The 26,438-nt window shown below is 43.4% G+C and overlaps 1 protein-coding gene across 4 annotated transcripts in view; it reads right to left on the reverse strand.

Moving 5' to 3' along the window:
* FRMD4A (FERM domain containing 4A) overlaps window positions 1–25,147 on the reverse strand; it is a 696,700-nt gene extending 671,553 nt beyond the window's left edge. For all 4 annotated transcript variants that reach the window (XM_054236791.2, XM_078329488.1, XM_054236787.2 and 1 more), the window contains exons 1-2: window positions 24,850–25,147; window positions 24,313–24,438 (exon numbers count right to left, since the gene is read on the reverse strand). In XM_054236791.2, the coding sequence (XP_054092766.1) occupies window positions 24,313–24,357 (45 nt within the window). In that variant the 5' untranslated portion in view covers window positions 24,358–24,438; window positions 24,850–25,147. The remainder of the gene's footprint in view (window positions 1–24,312; window positions 24,439–24,849) is intronic.
* Between the last annotated feature and the right edge of the window lie 1,291 nt (window positions 25,148–26,438).

Below are 26,438 nucleotides of genomic sequence, written 5' to 3' on the forward strand. Positions count from 1 at the left end.
TAAGTTCCAAATGGAAAAGAGAGGAAGGAACAGTGAGATGCCCGTTTCCAACACAGAGGGGTCATCAGAACTATCATCGTGGGAAAGTAAAAGTTTACCCAAGAGAAGCCCACAGACTGCTCCAAAATGGAGCCACAAATAGTAACCAGTTAATGCTTGTAACACGGCAAACAGCTGAGCAAACTGCGATGACACAGAATCTTTTCAATGCTCTGTCTCAAGGTTATGGACATTATACTAGCAGGTCCTGAGCATCTTTGAATTTCAGTATGTGGAAAACAGAGGCCCTCCCCACCAGGCATCTGTTCATTTTCTCCAAGGAAAAGCATTTAGGAAGTCTATTCTGATGTTTTACGAAGTGTGTTGTTTAATCCTATGCCCTATAAGGGGAACGCACTTGTTATAAAAAAAGAAGAAAGGCGGAGATAATGACTCAGTAGACATTCAGTGGAGGTTCTCTGTTTAAGGGGTAACGGTTGCAAATTTTATTTCAAATGTCTTCAGCTCTTGAAAGGGTAAAATGATCTGTCCATGATTTTAAATCCATGATTTTACTTTATATATTTGAAACTCTGAACCTAAAGCAATTTTAGTGTGTACAGGTGGGGGGGTGGGAAGAGAAGGCAGAGGAACCAAGGACAGGTACGACATTTAGCAAATTCATAATCCTATTAAAAAACCTTTTTAGCTTCCAGTAAGACCATACTCCTCTTACTAACACAGGAGCCAGGAAGACGCAGAACATGTGAAATGCAACCATGTTGATGACGGGCAAATGTGTCTGCTATTTACAAATCCATTCACATTTATTAGCCATTAATTCTGCTTATTAATTTTGATTCCTGGTTTCTGACTTCTGATACTTCTCTGAGAAAACATTTGCATTTATGTGTCACTAGAAACAAAATATGCATTAGTAAAGCTACTAATTTAGAACCCAAGAACGAATTTGAGAAAAGTATACAGAGAAGAAAATTGACACTGCAGGAAGGATCAGAGCCTTGCAGGAAGCCCTGTTAGCCAGTCAGGGAGAATATCCACAAATGACAAATCACTCCCCCAAAAAATTAGCCATCAAAAGAAAAAGAAGATGAGTGCATGACAGATTTTATTTGTCCTGGCTTGTCATTAGTGACATGCACACAACCTGTTTGAAATCCATCTTGAAGAGCAAATGCTAAGCCTCTGTTTCTTCTCTTTCTAATTCCACACCACCCAGAGCCGGAACGACAAATCTAAACTCCATCCATCTGACTGGAACATCTCTCTCACTGGCTACACATGTTCAGGTAATGCAGAAGGAAACCTACAGGCAAGAAACAAAGTGGTCCTTCCTAGGGTGACAACTTGTAGGATAGGAATAGTCCATCTCCATTGGGGGGGCTTTCAGAAATAAGGAGTAGAGATTGTGAAAACCCACAGTTTTTGTCCAGTTACAGTGATTTACTTTCTCAGGCATCCCCCCCACTCACCGAGCTCCACGGAAGATAAGGGAATTAGTCCTAGAGAAGCCAGGAGTTACACTGGCTTCTCTAGCCAGAAGTACACTGGAGAGAGAGAGAGATGTTTGTGTTCATCTTAGAACAGACTCTCGCCCTGGGTCCTAGTTCTTTACTGGGGTCCTTCAATTTCTCACTCTCCACCTTCTCATTCTTCTCCTTTCATTATGAGATGAGTTGTTGAAAATCGTGTGTGGCAAAGGTGCTAAAGTACATAGATACACTTTCTCCCCTCTGAATCAACAACGACAGTAAAGGGAAATACTAATTTTCAGGGCTCCGAGGCTTAGTCTTTCAAACAAAGGAGGACTTGCTCAATAAAGTTTCATTTGTAATCCTTTAGCTATAGTTAAACGAAGCCAGTTTCGAAGAGCATTTCAAAATGTATTGATGACCAAATTGCGCTATTGATTGATACCAACTGTAAACTCGAAGCTCCTCATCCACATCCCTTTAATTGGTCTTGAATGACACTCTTTTAAATGACTTTGGGAAGTGAAGGGGAAGAAATGTGCCAACGATAATTTGCACAAAGAAAATTTGCATCTCGTCTTTGTTTCATTTTTTTCTGGCATAGATACTGACTACCAATTTATTATTTATTTTTCCTTGAGGAAAGTAGTGAGAATACGAACAGCAGTCTGGATTTTTCTTGTTCTGTTTCCATAATTAGGAAAATAGACTAAAATTATGCAGGAGCAGATTGAGGGAAAAATACAACCTGCTCTCCTATGATATAGCTAACTCTTTTTTAAATTTGAAGATCTCCCCCTCTCACCCCCAGCCTCTTTTTCTCTCTGCCTAGTGACTGTGTCTCTTTTAAGTTTATCTTCAGTTTAATGACAAGAGTATTATTCAAAAAGGTTTAAGCAATGAAGCGTGTTCATGACCATACCACTGTTGGTTTGAAAACAACATACTAATACCTTGCTGTCTTCCCAGTAGACTCAGGCCATAAAAACCAGCACCCCACAATCACAGGGTACTTACAAAATTAGGTTGGGCTTGAAGAAACTAGTCAAATTGTTTTCATATAAGTTGAAAATGTGACCTACCAAATAACCCACTGGTTAGTCATCCTAGAAGGCACAGCTAACATGGGGAAAAATTATGAAAACTCATTCAGCAGATGCATTTTTAAATGTACCTAAAAAGTTATTCAAAGATTCGGTGGTATTTCCACTTCGACACCTGCCTTTCTTTCCATCACCTTTTTTGTTGAAACCCAGCCTCCAGGCTCCACCTCCTACCTCCGTATCTAACAGTGGGTACAGTGTTTTTTTACCGCTCAGGCTCCCTACGCCTCCCTCAAGTCCGGCAGTCACTTCCTAACTGATCAGCCCACGACCATTTCCTCTTCCCAGTGTAGTCTTCTCATCACATAACTGCCTGCTCAAGAATCTCTCGTGAATCCTTGTTTGCTTCCTATTTCAAACCCTATTCTTCAGCTTAAAAGTAAAGAATCCCTTCTAACCTGATTCCCTCCCCACATTCCCTCCATCTGAACCCCCAGCAGGACTGGCCATTCTTCCAGCACTTGAGATGTCCTTCGCCCTCCTACATCTCAGTGCTGGGGTGCTGCCCTCCCAGCTCCTCTTCTGCAGCCCTAAGGGTTGACCCCAATGCATCCTCGAGGATCCTGTGTTGGATGTGGCCCTGCGTCCCCAGCTGGCTGGGATCTCCCTCCTGCTTAGCCTTCTCTGGAGCTCGCGCCTTACTGGGTTTTGTCGTTCATTTTTTTACTCAATTAGCCCTTCACTGCCCTTCAACTTGCCTACATCTTAACTCCTTGAGTGAATGAACTTTCCTGGTTGGCCTTTCACTCCCCTCCAGCAACTGATGATATACAGGAGCTAGAAAGAAATTATTTAGGCAGATAGTAAGGGCAAAAGAGTTCTTGGCAGAATTTCCCTTTTAACAAAAAGCAGCCCCAAAGTAATTTCTTTTCTAACAAAGAGCAGCCTGAAAAATTGAGCTGTAAACATAAATAAGCAAGCTGAAATCCTGCACAGGTGAATGCCGGCAGCCATGCCAACAGGAAAAGGCTACCTGGAACCCAGGTATGTTCCACATGGAGGCTCCATCCTCCCTTTTCTTTGTCCACAAATACAGTAAAAGAATAGGCAACATGGAGCCAGCCAGATAGCAAACCCATCCGCCTAATAAAAGATTAGGTTGGGGACTACCAGAAATTCATGCCCTACGCAAACAGCATACCTACCCCAACCAGTTTTTTTGTGCCCTATGAAAATAGCAAACCCCATCCAACCAATCATTTGTGCCCTATGTAAATCAGACACCACCTCCTCAAGTTCAGCTATAACCAAAAATCTCTTCAGGACCCCTCTCTCTGCAAGCGAGAGAGCTCTTCTCTTTCCTCTCACTGTTAAAGTTTCTGCTCTTAAGCTAACTCCTTGTGTGTCTGTGTCTTAGTTTTCTGTGGCTGTGAGAAAACAAATCTTGGGTATTTACCCCAGATGAATGACACCGCTTCACTAGCGTGGGTCCAAACACAGCAGACCCTCAAGGAGGGCTTACTAGGTTGCTTGATAGACTCTCCTGCTACCTTCACATGTCTTCCAGGCTTGGTTCCTGGCTTGGAAACCCCTCTTGCATCTCCCTGTGTGTCTGTGGCCACCAGCGCACCAGCAACACAGCCCTTTGCAGTCCCACACCTCGAATCCCAAACAAGCCTCCCCACCTGTCTCCTGAATTTCCACCTCCTCCTTCCCCCACCACTGCAGTCCCCAGTGGAAGAGCTTCTTGAACATCTCCCCGAGTCCTGGAAAACCACTATCTCGACCTCTGCAGACTTGACACATTTAGATAAATTCATAAAGCTTTGGAACATAAGAAGGGTCACATTTCCTAAGAAAGTTCCAATGCCAATTTAACTGGCTGAGTGTGAGATCCCAGAACATGAGCCATCTGGTTCTATAGGACCATGCTGCCTATAGAACATCCTCTTGTCCCCCAAATGCCCTTTCTGGTATGGCCAATTCATTTTATATTATTTCTTATATTTTTCCTACCAAGCATGGCCTTCTGCCACATAGTACCCCCACCCTCCCACCCGCACTCATTTCCGCATCTCTCTCTCTCTCCCCCTCCATCTTTCCTCACCTTCCGGCTCATGCCTTACTCAGCTCCAGGTGGTCATGGCAGCCACGTCCTGCTCTTCAGGGTGTTCTATCTTCTCCCTCCTGTCCCACAAAACCAAGCCAACGCCCCCATCTGTCTCTTAGAGGTTCCTGACAGCTCCTATGCACAGTGATTTCTTCCTTCTTTGTATTTCCAAACATGAATAAACTATGTAGTTGAGCACTTACATATTCCATTTCATTTGTCCTTTCATGACTTAAGTTGTAGAGAGAGTGTTGATTTTTCCACCCAAATTATAAGGTCATTGAGGGTAGGGACCACGTCTTAAAATTTTTCTGATATGGAACTCCCTGGTGTTAAATGATTACCAGGGACCAGCATGTATTCATAGATGAAATTTCAATCTTAGATATCTGCTCAGTAAAATGTGCAAGATTTCTTTGTGCTGTAGGTTAAAATTAATTTGATTCCTGAAAAGCATAATAAACAATTTCCTCAGTGAAAGTAAGAAAGAGTGGGGAGCATTCTGAGAATGAGAGTGAAATTCGGGTATGATTCGTGGGATATGAAATTAAAAGGCCATCTGCCTTTGAGAGGCAGCAGATGTGTCATTGATATTCACTGCCCATTTGCCACTCGAATTCTGCAGACATTTAATGCTGTAATGGTTTATACAGTAAGATTCTAAACACCCTTTGGAGAATAGCTTACTTTTCCTACAGTCCCCATACTTCCAATCAGCCTATAAGAACCGGTTCTTATTTTCCTGGAACTTCAAAAGTGGAATTGCTTTTTAAAAAAATGCATGCTATCCCTTTGAAGATGATAATTTTACAATATCTACAAGAATTTAAAATTATATACTTTTGATCCAGCATCATCCACTTATGAATTTATCATACATTATACACAAGCCATATGCACAAAGATGTCTGCACATAAATGTTCACTGCAGGATAGTTTATAATTATAAAATATTTAAAATAGCATAAATGTCCGTCAGTGAGGGACTGATTAAATAAATTATGAGTCATTTATACAATATAATACTAGGCAGGCTTTACAAAGAATGACGTAGCAAAACCATATCTCTATTTAAAAAGAATACAAAAAAATTAGCCAGGCATAGTGGTGGGTGCCTGTAGTCCCAACTACTCAAGAGGCTGAGATGGGAGGATCACCCGAGCCTGGAAGATGGAGGCTGCAGTGAGCCGTGAGTGTGCCACTGCACTCTAGCTTGGACAACAGAGTAAGACCCTGTCACAAAAGAATAAATAAAACAGAATGAGGTAGCACTACAGGAATTGACAGGCAAAGATGTTGCATATGTGCAGATAATTTCTAGATGGATACACAAGAAACGAAAGTATTAAGAATCTAAAGTAGTAGGCAAACCTGGTTTCATTGTATAAATGTTTGCATTTTTTTAACCACGTGAAAGAATTTTTATTTTCAAAAGCTAAGGCCAGGAGTGGTGGCTCAAACCTGTCATCCCAGTATTTTGGGAGACTGAGGTGGGAAAACCACTTGAGCCCAGAGTTCTTCACCAGCCTGGGCAACATAGTGAGATCCCATTTCTAAAAAAATTTTTTTTTTAAATTAACCAGGTGTGGTGGTGCATGTCTGTATTCCTAGCTACTAGGGAGACTGAGATGGGAGGATCACTTGAGCCCAGGATGTTGAAGGCACAGTGAGCTATGATTATGCCACTGCACTCCACCTTACATAACAGAGCAAGACCCTGTCTCAGAAGAAATAAATAAAAACTAACATAAAAAATGGTAATAGTAGTTAAAAAAATTTGGATTCAATATTGGCATGGCTAATTATCTACAGAGAGTTTCAGAAACATCTTTGTCATATTGCCTCTTTGTCTACACAATGGTAACTAAAATTCTAATACTTAGGTTTTTTCTTTTTCTATTTTCTTTTTGCTCATTAGATTCCAACTATTTGGTAACTATTATCTCTCAGATTTGGAGAGGGTCCTGACTGCTGTCAGCTGTGTGAACAGAAACGGAACAGGGACAGATGTTTGTACAAACAGTTCTTTCATGTAATCACGTTCATGGAATGATGGCAATATTTTCAATATTTTGAAATCCTCCTAAGAAACTCACGTACCAAATAAAAGAAAGCATGTCTCATCTACTCTATTCACAGACCTATCTATATCCACACTTATCTAGAAGATTCTTTTGGTTGTCTGCACAGCCGCCATTGCTCTGAACATTCTTTCTTACAGGAAGAGCCTAAAAATGCAGCTACTCTTTTCCCAGCCTCCACGACAGCTGCCTTGTGTATTGCTCAGGATTGTTAGTTGCAGACAACAAAGTCTTCTCTAATTAGAATAAGCAGAAAGGGATTTCTTATTGAATATTAGACAGTTTAAGAACTTATGGGAAAACCAGATAACCAAGTACATTTGCCAGAAAGGCAAAAGAAATGCCCAACCACAGCTCAAGACTGTTACAGCAAAGATGCCACTACTGTCATTCAGCGCCACCTCTGACACCAGAGAGCAGACACTGGCGCTTCCACAGGAGCTGGTCCAAAACAATCTAACACTCCGGCCACCCTGCTTGCTAGAAAGTCTGATCCACAATTGTTCCTTCCAGTTAGTCACTTCAGCTCACCTCTCGATGGTGGGCACCAGTGAGCTGGCATGGTGGAAGTCAGATCACATGCAGGACCCTAGCTGTAAGGAAGGCAAGGAAATGCACTTTGTTTTTTTGTTTTTTTTTTTGAGATGGAGTTTCGCTCTTGTTACCCAGGCTGGAGTGCAATGGCGCGATCTCGGCTCACCACAACCTCCGCCTCCTGGGTTCAGGCGATTCTCCTGCCTCAGCCTCCTGAGTAGCTGGGATTACAGGCCGCGCCACCATGCCCAGCTAATTTTTTGTAATTTTAGTAGAGACGGGGTTTCACCAAATTGACCAGATGGTCTTGATCTCTTGACCTCATGATCCACCCGCCTCGGCCTCCCAAAGTGCTGGGATTACAGGCTTGAGCCACCGCGCCCGGCCCAAGAAATGCATCTTTTAAGATCCCCAGCCTCTATTGTTTAGAAAGGCATTCTGGTGAGGGGTTATGGGAGGAAGCTGTGTGAGCTAACCTGCCCTATTTTGGCCAATGAAAAATAAAGGGAAGTGTTCTGGGGAGCTTCTAGGAGAGATTTTCCTCCTTGATAAAAAGAAACACAAGGAGAGCTTTCTTTACCATTCTTCCTCTTGTCTGCTTTTGGACACAGGTGCCAGGGATATGATGCTTAGAGCTGCGGCAGCCATCTTGGAACCATGAGAGGAAGCATTGTCAACATGTACACCCACTCATATTTTTTATTTTGCCATCTCTCTAAGCCTCTTTCCTTGAGTTTATAACAATATTCACCATTTTCCCATCTCTAAAATCTCTCCCTGGTTTCCTCCAACTCTTCAGGCTACCATCCAATATCTTTCCTCCCTATCTCCTCGACATTTATTCTGTGTTTACTCATTCCCCTCCTATTTCCTCCTCATTCACTTGCAGCCTGGCTCTGAATCTGTTATACTCACAAAGCATCGTATCACGAGATCACCACTGCCATGTGACTGGTGAATCTTATACATACCTTAAACATTTTTTTCAGTTTTTGCTTTCCTTAATTTCCTTGCTGTACTTAACTCTTGATCGCTCTTTTTTTTTGTCTGTCTTGAAAGCCTCCACCCTCTTGATATCAAAAAGGTATATTCTCCTGGAATTCCAGTTACCTTTTTGACTGTTCCTTTCTTTACTTTTTTATGTACTCTCTCCTTCCACTTCCTCCCCTTTCAATGCCTCATCCATGGATCCTGGCTCTTGTCTGTCTACTCTGCCCAGGTGTTTTCATCTTTTCTAATTATCATCTGAATACTGATGACCCTGAATATGTATGTCCAGCCCACAGTCTTCTCAAGCTTCACATACATACCTCTGACCTCAGCTACATACCTCCACTAGAATGTCTCGTGGCTCCCTGAAATGAACCTGTCCAAAACAAAGGTATCATGAGTCCTTAGAAACCTGTTTCTTCCGGAATCTCCACCTGCTTCCTCATCCAGCATAAAGATCTGAGGTCATCCTTGCCTCCTCCCTCTGCCTCATGTATGTGAGTAAAAGCTGATCCACTGCTGATTTCACCTCATCATTTCTTACCCGTGTCCCTGCAGCACATTCCTACATATCACTGGCAAAATGATACAGCCCAAACGCAAACATGATTATTTTGTTCCCTCGCCTAAAGTTTTTCTAATGTTTTCCATTGTTTTCAAGATACGGATCAAGCTCCTCAGCAGAGCATTATGCTTCATCTTCTGACTTTTCCTGCTTTAGATTTTTGTTTTAGAAAATCTAAAACAGAGCCCTGACTTTTCAAAAGGTATCATGCAACCATGTGATTCTCTACTCTTCCTGATACTTAAATTCTGCCTTAAACTATTCCTCTATTGCTTCACCTGGTCTGTACCTTCAAGTTCAGATACTAACTCTTCCTACATGCCCTTACTCATGTAACAGATGTTTACTAAACACTTAGTATGTGCCAGGCACTGAGCTAGGAGCTAAAGAATCAATGGTGGATGACACAGAGTCCCTGCTCTCAAGAAATTTACAGTCCACATACTGACCTCCAATTTTGCTGGGTGGGTTGGGTGCCCTTCTCTGTGCTCTCTAGTCAAAGACACTGTTGGTTGCCCATGCAGCAACCATATCCACCTTCTTTTTTCCTTTGTATGTGAGACCATGGGAATCTACCCCATTCCCAGCTTTAGCAGTAGATATTGATATATCTGTGCCAAGCATGGTGATTCCATACTTCTTTTTTTTTTTTTTTTGAGAAGGAGTTTCGCTCTTGTTACCTAGGCTGGAGTGCAATGGCGCGATCTCGGCTCACTGCAACCTCCGCCTCCTTGGTTCAGGCAATTCTCCTACCTCAGCCTCCTGAGTAGCTGGGATTACAGGCACGCGCCACCATGCCCAGCTAATTTTTTGTATTTTTAGTAGAGATGGGGTTTCACCATGTTGAACAGGATGGTCTCTATCTGTTGACCTAGTGATCCACCCGCCTCGGCCTCCCAAAGTGCTGGGATTACAGGCATGAGCCACCGCGCCCGGTCGATTCCATACTTCTTAACTAGTATCCAATTCAGGATCCCAGGTGCTGTGGTTTGAATATTTGTTCCCTCCAAAACTCATGATAACATTTAATTGTCCTTGTAACGATATTAAGAGGTACTGTTTTCAAGAGGAGATTCGATCATAAAGATTCCACCTTCATGGGTGAATTGGTGTGTTTATAAAGGGGTGAGTTCATCCCCCTCTTGCTCTTTCTTGCCCCTCTGTCTTTGCCGTGAGATGATGTAGCAAGAAGGGCCTCCCCAGATGCCTGCTTCTTGATCTCGGACTTCTCTGACCAGTGGAACTGTGAAAAAATAGATTTCTGTTCATTACAAATTTCCCGGTCTATAGTATTTTGTTAAAGCAGCAAAAAAAAAAAAAAAGAACTAAAATACCAGGTTTAAGCCAATCAGCCCTTGAGTCTTTTTCCTGGGGAGGTAAAATGACCTGAGTTGGCTCTCTCAAAAGAAAAGAATTTATTGTTCCCATTTCGAGGACAGGTGTTTCTCCTTTTTCTCTAAGCTTGAACAAGAAAGCATATTGAACGGTTGCAGCAGGCAGCGATCTGGTGACTGCATGAGGAACGTGAGGCTGAAGACAAAGCTTATAGACAAGAGCAGAGCCAAAAATCTAGTGCTGATAGAGGACGAATAGTACCAGAGCCACAGCCTGGGAACAGCTCCACCCTGGACTTAATATGTGAACTAAAAACACGTCCTGTTTTAAAGGCTGTTTAAGCAGGTTTTAATTTCGTTATAAATGTGACTCAACAAGCACCGTCCACTGGAAGTTCCCAGGTGAAGCTCAATCCACACTCTCTCCCATTCTCGCCTCTCCTGGCATTAGTTCAAGTCCACTTTATTGCCCAGTTGTATGACTTTAATATCTTCTTATCCAAATTCCTTTGCCTCAGATTCACCCCTTCTTTCAATTTATTCTCCATGTCATTTCCAGCATATTTCTACATCTCAACTCAGATCATGTCCTTCCCTGCCTAAAATCATTGATGACTGTTTGCAGAATTCAAGACAAAGTTCAAATTCCTTGCCATTTACTCAGAAGATACTTCACGTCTGCCCCCAGCCAGGATCTTGACCTCTCCTCTATTCCTCTTTGCCTTCCTCATATCCAAATGTCACATAGTTGCTGGGTCATGTGACTTTCCAATTTGCATTTGTGTATGTTGTTCTCTGTATCTGGAACTACTGCCCACCGCCACCTACCTCACCCACCCCCACTCTTCCAAGAACTTCAGCTCTACTTTAGAAGTCTCTGCACTGTGTTCCTGTGCTTTAAAGCATTTTGACTATTTCTCTGCCATCACATTTATCTCACTCTGTTGCCATCGTTTGTTTATTGGCCTTTCCAACTAAACTCTAAACTTCTTGAGAGTAGGGATTAGGTGGTATTTACACATATATCCACATATCCTCAGTGCTTACCACCATGTCTCTGACTGAGACCCTCCATAAATGTTTTTAACAAAGAGAAGAGAAGGGAATAGAAAGGGAACAGGAAAGGAAGGAAGAGGAGGAGAAGACAAGACCAAAGACAGAAAATAAAAAGGAAATAATCAGTTCTTCCTTCTTGGGAAAAAAGAAGGCCAAAGAAGTCCAGAAAACAGTCACAGATTCTACTCTGAACAGCCCAAATAACTAGTGGTCCTGTTTAGATACAGGGTCTGAGTTTTAATGCATTTTCTTGCTGGAAAATTCAAAATATATAAAAGGATGTTGCACTCAAAGGACCTCAGCTTCAAATTTTCCCTCCCATTGGTGCTTCATGCCCGTGGGATGTATACTAAAGAGGCTGCCTCACTCGGTAATCACAGAGAATGGAAGGAAAACAAATAGTTGGTGATACAGGTAATGTTCATGTTTCCCCACTGCAGCAGCATATGGCACGAGTTGTAACGGCCTAACGTAAAGCATTCCCAGACGATATTAATGACCAGCTAGGTTAATGACCAAAGACTCAGCCTCAGGCCCTGAACATATTCTCCTGTTCATTAATCCCTAGGAAATGACCTCAGCCATGTTCATTATGGCTCAATTACACTCACATTCCCTCATGAGGAAAGAAAGCATTGCAGTCCTAATACCAAGCTATATCCTTTTTTTTTTTTTTTTAACTTTGACACATGGGCAATAAAGACATAAAACAAGTTATTGGTTCCAAGGTCAAGCATGTAAAGGAAGCAACACTATTGCCTTATCAGTTCCCAATCATCAATAAGAACTACATTTGGGACCTCAGAGGTCACAGAGCAGGCAGACCAGGATTGATGCATCCTCTGAGTGTTCTTTGAAGGTGTGGTAGGCACTAAGCACATGTTAGCCTCAGTTGTTCAGGGTTTGGATGAACATCTGAAAACTCAAAAGGCAACTCTTCGCTAGTGTGGGAAAAAAGGGCTTCTTCAGATATCAACCTATCATTCAATCAATCAATATTTATACATTTTCTCTGAGTAAAGTCCCATAGACAGGTTGTAATTCAGAAAAGAGTCTCAAGGAACATAAAATTAAGTTACACAAAATGAACATACCCCATGGTGGCTTGAAACATGTCCTGAACCACACTGATGCCTCCGTCATCAACGGACAGTCTATATCCTTTCACCTTGGATCTAGCCTTAATGACTTGTCTGTAACCAAGAAAATGCAACAGGATCAAGTCTGCATGACTTCTGAGACTGGGTTATGAGAGATCATGCAGCTGTGCCTTGTTAACTCAGATACTCAGTTTTGCACCCTGGGCCACTGTGCAAATCCACCTACCCTGAAGCAGCCATATTTTGAGGATGCCCACACCATGTACGGAGGCTCTCATGTTATGGTTCACAGAACCAGCTGCGGTCCAGCTGACAATAGCATTCACCACCATATATATAAGTGAAGACTTATCTCCAGAAGATTCCAGGGCTAGCTGTTGAATCACCCTGGCCATCAGCTCTTCACAGCTGAGGCTCTGGTGTGGAGCAGAGACAAGCCATTCCCACTGTACCCTATTGGAACTCCTGACCCACAACATTTATGAGGGTAACAAAATTGTTGTTTTGTACTGAATTTTGTACAAAAATTACAAAGTGTGGGACAGTTTGTTATACAGCAGTAGTAATTGAATCTCTCTCTCTCCTCTCTCTCTCACACACACACACACGACAAATACATATAGCTGCCTGGTGAAGTTTAGTTCTTCTCTCTCTCTCTCTCTCTCTCTCTCTCTCTCTCTCTCTCACACACACACACACACACACACACACACACACACACACACAAAATACATACCAGCCACCTTGCGAGGTTTAGCAATAGTTTGCATGTATATGTTTCTGGTTTAGCCACGCCTACAGAAATCTTTGAGGAAGTAGCATCATCTAATAGACCTGCATTTAACCTGCAATCTATTAATAGCAAAAATCATCAAGACTTCTTCAATAGGGCCATGTGACACTTTCAATGTGAAGAAAATTAGTTCCAAAGTCAAGGGAACATTGATTAGGCACAAATACTGCCTCGCCTCACAAGGTGATAAACTCCTTCTGACTGTCTGTTAGAATGCGCCTCTCTCAGGCCTGGCCTCCTGTTCTTTCCTCTCTACAGTCTCTAGGATTACTGAGCGTCAGTGTCACTGCCAGATATGCCCCCCATACCAAATCCAATCTAGGACTTACCCCAGCCTGCACCTCCAACTGCCCACCCTCCACCTCTACTGGCAAATCTCATTATTTCCTCAGCACCTTCAGCTCTGTAGTCCTCAGTCAATAGGAAGCTATTCTTATTCAAATAGTTATTTCCCACTCCAGAGTGGCTTGGTCCCTGCACCTCCAGGAGCCACAGAGTTGTCCCAGCTGGCTCCTCCCTATGTACACCCATGTCATCCATCTCCTGTCCAATCCTGATAGCTCTCCCTTCAGAACGTTCCAGAATTCATCCCCCTTCCTCTCTTTTTACTGCCAGCTTTGTGCCACCTCTTTACCTCCCACCCAAATTCATGCAATTGCCTCTAAACTGGCTTTCTCCTTCCAGTGTCCCCAGCACACCCTGCCCTTCACCACTAAGTTAAGCATTCCGATTCCCATCCCCACCCATTAAATCAGTCCCATCCAAGAACCTGGAGAGGCGTCAGCGTCTGCAGCCACAATCCAGATGCTCCCGAGAGCATTTGCAATGTCTTCCCTTATTCTTTAGCCAGCATTCCACCTCCTCCATGAGACAGACCCTTTAGCAAAATATCGGTCCCTCCCTTCATACTCCCACATCTGCCCTCCCTGACCCTACCCTCGGCTATTTATCATCTCCTCCTGAATTTCCTAATGATTTTGTTCCCTCCAAAGCTACTCTTTCCCTCCCTTCCCCAGTCAACATGATATACACTCTTCAACATAGCTCAATGCCATTTTCTACAAACTAGGTTTCTAGATCTAGATTTCTAGATCTCACACCCCTGTCCCTGCCCCTGCTTCTGATTTCTTCAAACATCTTGTTAGTAAATACCACACCTTCCATATGGGGCCATTTCCCATCATGCAATGTTACCGAGGCATGTTCAGTGCTCATTTCTCTAATGAGACATAAGAGCCCAGGCAAGGGCCATGCACTGTACTCACCAGAATTCCTCCCAGAGTGTAGTGTGAGGCCAAGCTGCCAGGAAGCAATCAATGCCTCCATCTACCAAATATATTGAGAAGAGTGCACACTGCTGGAGCCTGCTAAATTCCTTCCCACCCAGGGTCCATGGCCCTGGTTAGAAGGCATGCCCATGACTTTTCCACCCTTGGCTGCTTCTTGTAATGTACCCTTCAGCTCAAATGCGACCTCTTCTAAGAAGGCATCCACAGTCACTCCTCTAAAGCTGTCATCTAAACACTGTCTCAAATAATCATTTTTAATTCTCTATAGGGACCATATAGTTATCCCGTTTATTTTCAACGTGAGAGTGTGTGTGTGTGTGTGTGTGTGTGTGTGTGTGTGTGTGTGTCTTTCTTCAGGAGAGTGTGAGCTTGATGACAGCAGAAAGACTTTCTGTCTGACTCACCACTGTATCCCTTCTATTGAAACAGTGTCTAGAAGAGAGTATGTGTTTAATAAATATGGGTTAAATGAGTGGAAGAATGAAATGAATGAATAAAGTGTAGAGAAATATTCTATACTCATGAGGCACTCACAATCTATTAAGAAAAACAGATACAAATGTCAAATACCATCTAGCAATAAGTAAAATTATGTATATATGAAATAAAGGAGAAAGAGAGGAGGGTAGAATAACATTCCAAATAATAGAAAGTGTACAATTCAGAAGTGCACACTCTTGAGCCTGCATGTCATCTGTGGGGGACAGAAATGTCCGACACTTCATGGGAGTATGAAATTTGAGGGGTGGAGGGACTGTGGGACATGAGGTTGGGCAGGTGGGCAGAGACCAGATCTGTAAGTGACTAATGTGGTGTATTAAAAAGCTAGAGCCTTATCCTATGTAAAATTAGGCACAACCGAACAATTTTAGGCAGAGAAATTAAACCTTTATTTTATAACTATCACCCTAGAGAAAGTACAGAAGACAGGCAACAGTGATAAGAGACTAGAAGCAGGAAGAACAGGTAAGTGGCCCTGCAGGTATTACACAGGTGTTATGCAGGTCATCCAGGTGTTATGGTTTGCAACTGTGCCCCTGCCCAAATCTGAAGTCTGAATTGTAATCCCCAGTTACGAAGGAGGGGCCTGGTGGAGGGTGACTGGATGGTAGGGGTGGACTTCTCCCTCGCTGTTCCTGTGACAGGGAGTGAGTTCTCATGAGAGCTGGTTGTTTAAAAGTGTGTAGCACTTCCCCCTTTGCTCCCTCCTCCTCCTGCTGCCATCATTTAAGATGTGCCTCCTCCCGCTTCATCTTCTGCCATGACTCTAAGTTTCCTGAGGCTTCTCCAGCTGTGCTTCCTGCACAGCCTGTGAAACTGTGAGTCAATTAAACCTCTTTTCTTTATAAATTACCCAGTCTCGGGTAGCTCTTTATAGCAACACAAGAATGAACCACTACACTAGGTATGAGAGAGTGGAGGCCTGGACTAAGTAAGGCAGGGTAAGTGAGTACATAGGAGGGGCCAGATTCAACAGAAAGTGAGGCAGAAGCAGCAAGGCCCAGCTGAACCAGGTGGATGAGAGAGAGCAAGGACTCAAACACTAATCCTGGGGTAACAAGCACAATGGTGCCACCACCAACCAAGGTTGGGGAGAAGATCATAAATTCTGCATTTGAGCTGTGCTGAGGTGTGGAACAAGCAGGAGACTAAATCTGATAAGCACTTGGACTTGCAGTTACTAGGAGCATGGGGCAAGGCCTGAGCCAAAGACATTATTTGGGAGCCACGAGTGTACAGATGACAGTGAAAACCACAGGTGCGCATGATGTGCTTGGAAAGATGAATTAGATCTATCACTCAGGAAATTGCTTCTCCAGGTCCAGTCTGTGAGGCTAAGATTTCAATACCCAGGATTATAAAAAGCACTCATCACAATGCAACGGAAGTTGCAGGCCAGTGTTGCCTTGATATTGGAATTCAGTCTCCCCACTCGACGGGAACCACATGGTCTGGGTAGAGCGTGTTTTCAGGACCTTTGATCACTATCAGGCTAAATACCATATGTTCCATTAAGCTTCATATTCTGGCATAGAGGTCAATGAGAAACTGCTACCTGCACCAGTAACATATGCTCTATAAACCACTATTACACTTTGCAAAGCTGCTGTACGATTAATTTTTAGCAGAGATGCACTCATAGCTGTCCCATCATGTGTAGAAAGTACGCATTTTGCCTTTCCCAGAGAGAACATATTGCAGCCCATATTTTAGTCATCTCCCTTCAAAGGGTAAGAAAATTTTGTGAGTTAATCAAGATAGGAATGCAAATTTAAATTTGCTCATGACTAGAATGGCTCACAAGACCAGAACAACTGTTTTTCTGAACACACTAGCTGATTGTCTAGAGGTGGTCACTCATTGCCCAGAGACTGGGATGAAGAAGGAGAGAACTGGGCAACTTGTTTTTAGATTCATTTTGATTCATGCAAGAGTCCCATGAGATGAATGCAGGCAGATGATCATTTCTTATCTTTTTAAGATGAAGAAAGGGGCTACTACTATGTACTGTGCTATTTGCTTTGGGCCAAAAATAGCACTAGGAACTTTACATGCATATCTGGTTGAATTATCCCAAATCTCACATGGTAGCTATTATCTCATTTCACAGATGGTGAGACTTGTTCAACCTAGCATAAAATATTTAGACAATTGTGCTTCTCCATTTAGATTTATTTTGGGGACAAGTGAAGCCATGATTTGGGATTTACCGATGCTTTACCTCCCTGACTAGTTAGTTTTGTAGATGACCTATCAGGGTATGCAAGATGCACAGACCACTGTAATAGGTATCGACAGTTTTTACCTTCCTGGCATTCCCTTCTGATAAAACAGCATCCCCTCTCCTGATAATGTAGCTCTTCTTTTTTTGCAACCTGCCCTTCCCACCTCATGTGATTCAGACAGTTATCTGCCAGTTGACTCCTTCCTTCCTCTCAACAGATCTAGACACATTAGCCAGCCTGATTACTCAGAAATCTCCTTCTCTATACCCAGCAATTGGCCCGCAACAAGCTTATTATTCAAGAGATCCAAAGACAGCTTGTAAAAGACGACCATGAAAGAGAGTCCTGTTCATTTACCTACACTCACTAACTCCAAGAACAAGTAACCCTAGAGCTGCTAGGGGAAGAATCTGCCAAAAAATAAAGTCAACACAAAGAAAAGCAAGCCAGAGAAACAGGGTTCAGATGCCACCATTCAAAGTCCCTGATCCAGCTTCTCCTGGAGCTGGTTTATTCCTGAGACTCTCTGGTCATGTCAGTCGATAAATTTCCCTTTTTGCCAATGCTAGCAGTTCAAGTTAGTCTCTGTAAATTAAAGTTACAGAAACAGGTCTGGCAGAAAATGAAATCAAAATATATTCAGCAAAATATTATCTGAGTTAGTCTTACAGTCATTGATTTCAAATTTCACCATTTGAAACAGATAAATTTATATACTGAATAACAACTAAAAAATATTAATAGCAAGATTTCAAAGATACCCATTGGTAAATTTTATCTTGGGTGCAATAGTTTAAGCTTAAGAAGGATTTCACCACTGAATGGCAGGACCATTTCTCGGAGATTTTTTGGCATCTGTCTTACTTATGAATAAACCAGAAAGACAGAGATGATACTAAATATCAGTATCACCCTTAAACCCAAATATCTAGGACCTCTCCCCTGGGCCCCAAGCCTGGCCGGCCATACTCTGTATGCAGTGCTTTGGGTGGCTACACTGTATTACCATGAAATTATTATTCTCCAGATTTCCATAAAGGTTGTCATTATCACTTTTTTCAAATGTATGCATGAACCATCATGACAACTGGAGTAATATCTCAATGTTGTGTATTTATTTATTTGTTTATTTTTTATTGTTTTGAGATGGAGTCCCACTCTGTCACCCAGGCTGGAGCGCAGCAGTGTGATCTCAGCTCAGTGCAACCTCTGCCTCCTTGGTTCAAGGGATTCTCCTGCTTCAGCCTCCCAAGCAGATGGGACAATAAGCACATGCCATCATTCCTGGCTAATTTTTATATTTTTAGTAGAGCTGGGGTTTTACCATATTGGCCAGGCTAGTCTCGAACTCCTGACCTCAGGTAATCTGCCTGCCTCCGCTTCCCAAAGTGCTGGGATTACAGCCATGAGCCACCGCACCCGGCCTGTATCTCAATTTTATCACAAATTATCTGAGTCATGTTGGGCAAGCCCTTTGACTTCTCTGGACCCCTGCTTCGTCAGATAATAGGAAGATGTCATGCCTAAACTGCCTGGATTGTTGAGGGACAAAGATGCAAAAGCACTTTGAAAAACACAGAGATTATTAATTTAAGAGCAAGCGTCCTTAAGACAGAACTCAATTATACTCTATGCTTTCTGCCAATTGGGATCTGGGGAAAAGCCATAGGCTTATTCAAAATTCTGAATCTCTTTTCAGAATCGAATCTGAATCTGTCAGATTAGACCTGTCACAGGTCAAATGCAGAGGATTCTATTGTAATAACAGAACTAGCACCTTGGTCACACCTCCAACCTGCCTTTCTGACCTCGCAACCCTTTGTCATCTACAGGAAATCTGCCCAAACCAGTCTACTCCCCATCTCCCAAACACAATCTAGACTTTGCTCTGATTCATCCACTCCCCTCACCTCATGTCTGCTCTCTTAACTCATCCATCACGCAACATCTTACTCGAACCTCAAGAGCAAGTTCCTCCACTCTGACAACCGGTGCCCCTTGGGCTCACTTGGTGATGAGTTATGCACTGTCTGGTTATAGTTCTTATGTGATTCTCTGAAGATGTTCTGTAAATTTCTGATTGTTATAGTTCCGGCGGATCTCCAACCTGTCTTGCCAATTAGACTGTAAGTATGCTAAAGCCAGTCGCTGCCTTGTATTTTTCTTGCACAAAGTAGATATTCAGCAAATATTTGTGGAATAGTTAAAAAGAAAATTGTCCAAAGGAGGAAAATGGCTAAGAAAAGAATTTATGATGAAATGAAATGAGGGAGATAAAATCACAGAACAGCAGGTTATCCATTGAAATCTATTCAACATAGACCAGGGAGCTGGTCTATTCAAAAGAAGCCCAGAAATCTGAAATCAAATTTTTAGAATGGAAAGAAACTTTAGGATAACCTACTTGACATTCTTCGTTCATTGTGGTCAATCACCCACTAACTTCTCTGAGTTGTGAATTGAATTTTTACATATTAAAATTTTTATATTATAAAACATGACCCTAGGCAATTTCCTAGAAACAAGGTCTGAGAGAATAGAACCTTAAAAAATGGCAGGTATGTCATGGATATAAAAAATACTTCTTGTTAGAGTCAAGCCAGGCATCTTGAGCCAGACTTGCATTACTTTTTATTTTACACTTCAATATGGAAAAGAACAGATATTTACAGAAAGACAGGATTCCCCATCTAGAAACACAGAAAATGCTGACTGGTTCAGAAGGGAGATCCCTTCTGATTCAGGAGTGAATCCAAAGTGTTAGAAGGTCCTAGAAGTCAAATTGTTAAGCTTTGATACACTGTCAGAGAAAGCACTGGCTTGGGACTCAGAGGACCTAGATTTTTAGACCTTGCTTCATCAATTTCAGTTGTGTGACCATTGATGGGTTCCCAGATTCTCATTATCAGAATTCTTTTGGTCTAAAAACAGGGTCGTGGATGGAATCAAATAAGATGACGTATGGAATGACACCTTGTTTATAGAAAAGCATAATTCGCATTATTTATTATCCAGTTAATTTACATTAAAAAGTATTTTAATCTAGCTGTCCCAAGGGTGTGAGCTTTTAGAATCTAAGAACCAAAATGTCATCATACCACCACTGAAGACCCTTGGTTTTACATCCTTATCCTGGCTTTAAAGAAATGATCAGGCTGGGCACAGTGGCTCACACCTGCAATCCCTGCACTTTGGGAGGTCAAGGCAGGTGGATTTCATGGTCAGGAGATGGAGACCAGCCTGGCCAACATGGTGAAACCTTGTCTCTATTAAAAACACAAAAACTAGCTGGGTGAGATGACATGCATCTGTAATCCCAGTTACTCAGGAGGTTGAGGTAGGAGAATCATTTGAACCTGGGAGGCGAAGTTTGCAGTGAGCTGAGATCGCACGACTGCATTCCAGCCTGGGCAACAAAGCAAGACTCTGTCCTCCCCCAAAAAAAGAAAAAAAGAAAGAAATGATCAATGAATCCTCAGCTCTAGCATGTTCCAGCCCTTGCAACTTTCCCTGAACTCATACGCCCTCAACAAACGACACACAGCCAAGAGTTTCCTGCTCTACAGTTAGTCACACCACGCTGAAGGCTCCTCACAGTTTGGTGAACACAGCAGTATTTTCTTACACTTCCTGAGATTCTTGCAAAGATGGAAGAGGCAGCTTTTCAACAGCCTGAAAGGCCACCTCCACGACCAGAACCCATGTTCTCTCCAAGTCTACCCTCCTGTGGTCATTTGAGCGGCTCTGTCTTACATGGAGAGGCATCACTGCCCTCTGTGAGCTCTCCGTTGAAAGAATCGGTGAGGTCCTGCCACCTCAAGATGGTCCAGGCATGCTCACCAACTGGGACCCCTCGCAGCTGACCACAACCCAGCCCCACCTTGAAAAAGCCGCTGAGCAATCAGAAATGATGAGTTCGTGTCGTTTGTAGGGACATGGATGAATCTGGAAAACATCATCCTCAGCAAACTGACACAAGAACAGAAAATGAAACACCGCATATTCTCACTCATAGGTGGGTGATGAAAAATGAGAACACATGGACACAGAAAGGGGAGTACTAAACACTGGGGTCTATTGGGGGGAAAAGGGGAGGGCCAGTGGGAGGGGGAGGTGGGGAGGGATAGCCTGGGGAGAAATGCCAAATGTGGGTGAAGGGGAGAAGAAAAGCAAAGCACACTGCCATGTGTGTACCTACGCAACTGTCTTGCATGCTCTGCTCATGTACCCCAAAACCTATAATCCAATAAAAAATTAAAAAAAAAAAAAAAAAAAAGACGCTGAGACACTGTTCAAAAGTCAATAGTGTTTTTGTCCAATAGACTAGCTTAGGTTCTTGTGGGGTAAGATTCCTGACAGCAGAGTATGAATGAACACCAGTGATCATCCATGTCAGCTAATAATATGAAACATACCTGCCCTGGCATAAAAGCCAGAGTGGGAATACACTCCACCATTCTCAGAGCAATACTGCTCATGCATGAGGTTGGAAATAGAGACATAATGCTAAATAATGCCCTCGAATTAGCTATCCCAGAACTTCATCTGTACCTTGTTTCTTAGAGATCTTAAATTGTGTTTAACAGATCGGAAGGGACCCTGGACATCAGACAGCACTCTCAGTTAGCAAATGGCATCACTAAGGCACAGAAAAAGTAAGTGACATTCCCAGGATCACTCAATGAGAGGCAAGGCTAGAATGGAGCGCAGGGCTGTCCAACCCTCCAGGTTCTGTGGCCGATTCTGTAACCAAATAAATATGCTAAATATCCCTGAAGCATTTAGCATCTAATCTGAACATAACCTCTGGTTGTCTCCTTATCCAAAAGCAAGCGGTATGGCCAGATGATTTCCCCAGCTATCCCTTAGCCCCGATTCTTCCACAGCACGAAATCAGAACTGTAATCCAGCAACCTGGTATCAACCTTCCACAGACTGTGAGTTGATGAGATCTGGCTCTTGCTATTACACCAGGCTACTTTCCTCCGTGAGCAGACACTCGATAAATACTAACTGATTGGCTGACGAATGAGCAATAAATAATACTGCTTACAGCTTCCTTCCTGAACTCACAGCCACAGCGACTCCGCTAAACGGCCTCTTTTCCTCTGTTCTTTCCTCCTTGGCTTGCTTATAAATTTTCAGACATATCATACAAGATGTCAGGGAAGCAATTACTTCGGGGTTTACCCTTAAAAAGGAAAAAAAAAAAAAAGTAGCACCAAAGTCCATAGGGAAAAATTTCCCTGAACTAAACCTGAACCAGAAAATGTACACTGACTTCAATTACACACAGTGCTCCAGGGTTCTTGAATCAAATGGTCCATCAAGGTATCAAGACCTCTTTCCCCTGGTTTCCGAGAGATGAGAACAGCATCCTTTATTCTAGGCAAGAGGTGAGTGCCAGGGAGTGAGCTAAGGGCAGAGGCCACTGACAAATGGAAGATAAGGTCTGAGATGTAGACCCCACCAGGACAGCAGCCGTAGTATGTGGAAGACCCAGGGACAGAAAAGCCCGTGTGTGTATGCGTGTGTGTGTGTGTATGCATGTGTGTGTGTGTGCATGTGCATATGTGTGTGCATTTAACAGCAGAAATGGATGCTATTCAATCAATTTGGATACCGAGGATTTATGTTTAGGGGCTTGGAATAAAGCAGATACACATCTTTCTTCTAAGCACAGAGGAAAGGTCCAAGTAGAAGGCTAAGGCAAGCAGGTATAACTCTCCCTGAAGCTATTTTCCAAGAAAACTTTTATCCTCTATATTCACATTACACAGGATTTATTTCTGTTAAGTATACTAGATACTGTACATATGCATGTGTGTATGCATGTGTGTGCCTGTATTTCAGTGCATATAACCCAGGTTCCCAGAAGTCCCCAAAGAGGCTTCATTTTAGTGCCAGATACCATCACGAATACTCAATGATAGTCTAAAAATTCCTATCCAATTTATCTGACCATAGGTGGACAATGGCGGATAAAGTATCAACAGACAATAGAATTAGTAAGGGAAAGAAGTCAGGGAACGGGTAATTTCTCTTGAAAAGGACAATTTCATTTCTTCTAGTCCTTCTTCCCCAGTGAAATCAGAAGTCAGCAGAGGCCCATGAGATAGAGTTCAGGTGATTCAACCAGATCAGTGGACCCAACGGCATTCTGAGCAACAAATAGCCACGACATCTGTTCCTTTGAATTTGACCTGGCTTGCCACCCAGGGGGCCGGCTTGCCACTGACGGCTCTTCCCAGTCACCTCCACAAACTCATCAGCTCTTGCAAAGCTGCAATTACTCTCCCCAGTCAGAAGACACAAATCAATATACACAGAAGCATTTAGGCTTGGTTCATAAAACCTCCTGTGCAAATGCTGGAACCATTTCCATGCCAAACCTGAGGCAGGCTACTTCCAAGGACAGCCAGCATCACTGCACTGTGCGGGGGACCCCAGGAAAGGAGAGAGAGTGCAAAACCATGGCAAAAGCCAAGGCTGAACCCAGTGTCAAGCCAGAAACCAGCTGGGCTGGAACAGGACAGTACCTATGTCCTTGAGTGCTTTCATATGGCAAGAGCAAGGGCTTTCTTCACATGCTGAAAATTCCAGAGGGGCCTAAGGTGAGTCAGCTGCTCACACCCAGATAAATGCCCGGATGAGGCCTGCCAAGGTTTGCCATCAATGGTAGATAGGAAACAAGCTGCTCCCAACTCAGCAGCCCAAGCGTCACTGAGGCCACAGCGAACCTCCTCCACCACCTCTACAGGAAAATACGAGCAGATATGTGGGTGGCTAGAAAGAACACCTCATTCCATCACCCCATGGGCAAAAAATTTCATACTTGCCAGGAGAAGATACCCAAAAACAAACAAACACAATTGGCTCAATTTAGATGCAAAAGACAAGAGGGAAAGGATGCCGGGAGCTGGAGGAGGCATCCTAGCAGTCTATTTAGAGGAGCTCTTAGCACCTGTTTGCAAGCACAGCTCTCAAAATAGCATTCAGCAACAAGTTTCTGAAATAGCAAATCTACAGCTTCTTTTCCCCCGCGAGTGCTTTGTCATGCTGATACTCTGACCCATGAAAGCATTTCCAAAGAGTCTGCTGGATAAAGCGGAGCAACGCTGAACATGTCTGCAGCCACTGCAGCGGCGGCGGCAGCCCACGGTGCAGGGGAGGCTGGAGTGGACTTTGCCTGGGCCCCACCTCCTCGCTCAACACTCACCATCAGCAGGCCGAGAGCGGAGTCGGGAACCAGCTGCACTGCCATGGTCTCTGATTCCCATGCACGAATCTTGCTGCGTAGTCAGTCCGCCTGGGCCCCGGGTGGCTACAGAGCATCCAAAAGCACCTGCAGGAAAAGCAGCAGAAATCCAGACTTAGGGAGCAAAAGGCTCAAGGGGAAAGGAGGCCACCTTACACAGGGTGGGGAGGAGGGCACGGGATTTTTGGAAAGAAGACAGGATGGGAACTGTGCTTAGGGAGAAAAAAGAAGAAGGAAAAGAGGAAGCTGCAGGTTATTTAAAGGTGAGCCCTCCCTAGCTTCACCAAGCTGCACAGAAACAGAGACCGCATCAAACACAAATGTGAAAGCTTAGAACATGGAATTTTTAACTGCTACCTTTGCCTTGGCAGCAATTCTTCCTTTAACTGACAATTAAAATAAAACATTCCTTATTGCAGATAAGCAGCCCGAGCCACCCCCTCTCTTTGCATCTCTCAGCAATTCTGCTGCATAAACATGCTGAATGTCACAACATACCGCTCGCAATCTGGTCAGTGTCTTCTTTGCTGCAGATAGGTGTGTCCCTTTTTGCAAAATCAGATATCTGAGAGTGAGGGAACCGGGTCTGACCATGAGGCTCCAGGCAGTCACTGGAGATCAGCAGATGCCCTCACCATCCCCGAGGAGGAAGTCACTGAGGAACTGACCCTTCCACCTTCCCCTAATCTACTTTTCCTATCCAAGTAGACTGGCCAGCTCAGCTCCCGGAAGGGCTAACATACTTAGGAGGAACATGGAATTGCACTGCCTGTTCTGTGAGCGTTCTGATCTCCCTGGCTGTACCACATGTACGCCGCATACAGACACACTCTACCTCTCTCTCCTCCCTTCCTCCCACCCTTCCTCCCTCCCATCCCTTCCCTCCCATCTCTCCACAGGGCTGCCTGTTAGGAATTTTGAAGGAGCCTCCCTAGCTCAGGGAGGCAGAGGAGGCAGATTTGTGACAAGGGACACTGCTTAAGAGAAAAAGACAAGTTAGCCTTGAAAATCATATCATGCAGCCTTTTCCCTGGAAGATGTCAATGAAGGGAAAAAAAGAAAAAGGAAAAAACCTGCCGAATCTTGTTATATAACGGGTGGCTCAGAGGGCTTTCCAGAGCCAAAGAGTTAAGGAAATTAGACATCTACTGGGCACAGTGGCTCATGCCTGTAATCCCAGCACTTTGAGAGGCCAAGGCGGGCAGATCACAAGATCAGGAGATCGAGACCATCTTGGCTGACACGGTGAAACCCCGTCTCTACTAAAAATAAAAAAAATTAGCCAGTGTGGTGGCACGCACCTGTAATCCCAGCTACTTGGGAGGCTGAGGCAGGAGAATCACTTGTATCTGGGAGGTAGAGGTTGCAGTGAGCCAAGATCGCACCACTGCACTCCAGCCTGGAGACAGACAGAGACTCAGTCTCAAAGGAAAAAATAAAAGGAAAAAAAAAGGAAATTAGATATCTTTTCATGAGCACTGTCAAGCTTGTGATCTTCTTATGAAGTCCGTGTATTCAACTAAAAATGGTGATTCCTGGTACCCCTAGGATGTCCTTTTCTGATCTCTTTTTTTCCTCACCTCCTCTAATGGCTCCAAAAAATCCTTAAAATTAACTAGATAGTGTGAAATGTAGAAACACAGAGAGCAATTTTCTAAATAATAAACTAGGGGGAGGAAATTAATGACCTTTAAATATTTCTGTGTGCAAGCAGACCAGTTGTTTCTATATTACTTATACTTTAAAAAGTACTGATTTGGGCCAGGCATGGGAGCTCACTCCTGTATTCGCAGCACTTAGGGGGGTTGAGGCTGGAAAATAGCTTAAGCCCAGTAATTCGGGATGAGCCTAGGAAAGATAGCAAGGCTTCATGTCTACAAAAAATAGAAAGAAAAAAATTAGCCTAGTGTGGTAGTGCGTACCTAGAGTCTCAGCTACTTGGGAGGCTGAGGTGGAGGATCAGGTCAGCCCAGGAGTTTAAGGCTGCAGGGAGCTGTGATTGCACTTCTGCACTCCAGCCTGGGGGACAAAACAAGACTCTGTCTCTAAAAAAAATTAAAAAGTATTTGCTCATTGCAGTGCTTGGC

The sequence above is a fragment of the Callithrix jacchus genome, chromosome 7 (genome assembly GCF_049354715.1).
Source record: "Callithrix jacchus isolate 240 chromosome 7, calJac240_pri, whole genome shotgun sequence".
In the NCBI taxonomy this organism is placed as follows: domain Eukaryota; kingdom Metazoa; phylum Chordata; class Mammalia; order Primates; family Cebidae; genus Callithrix; species Callithrix jacchus.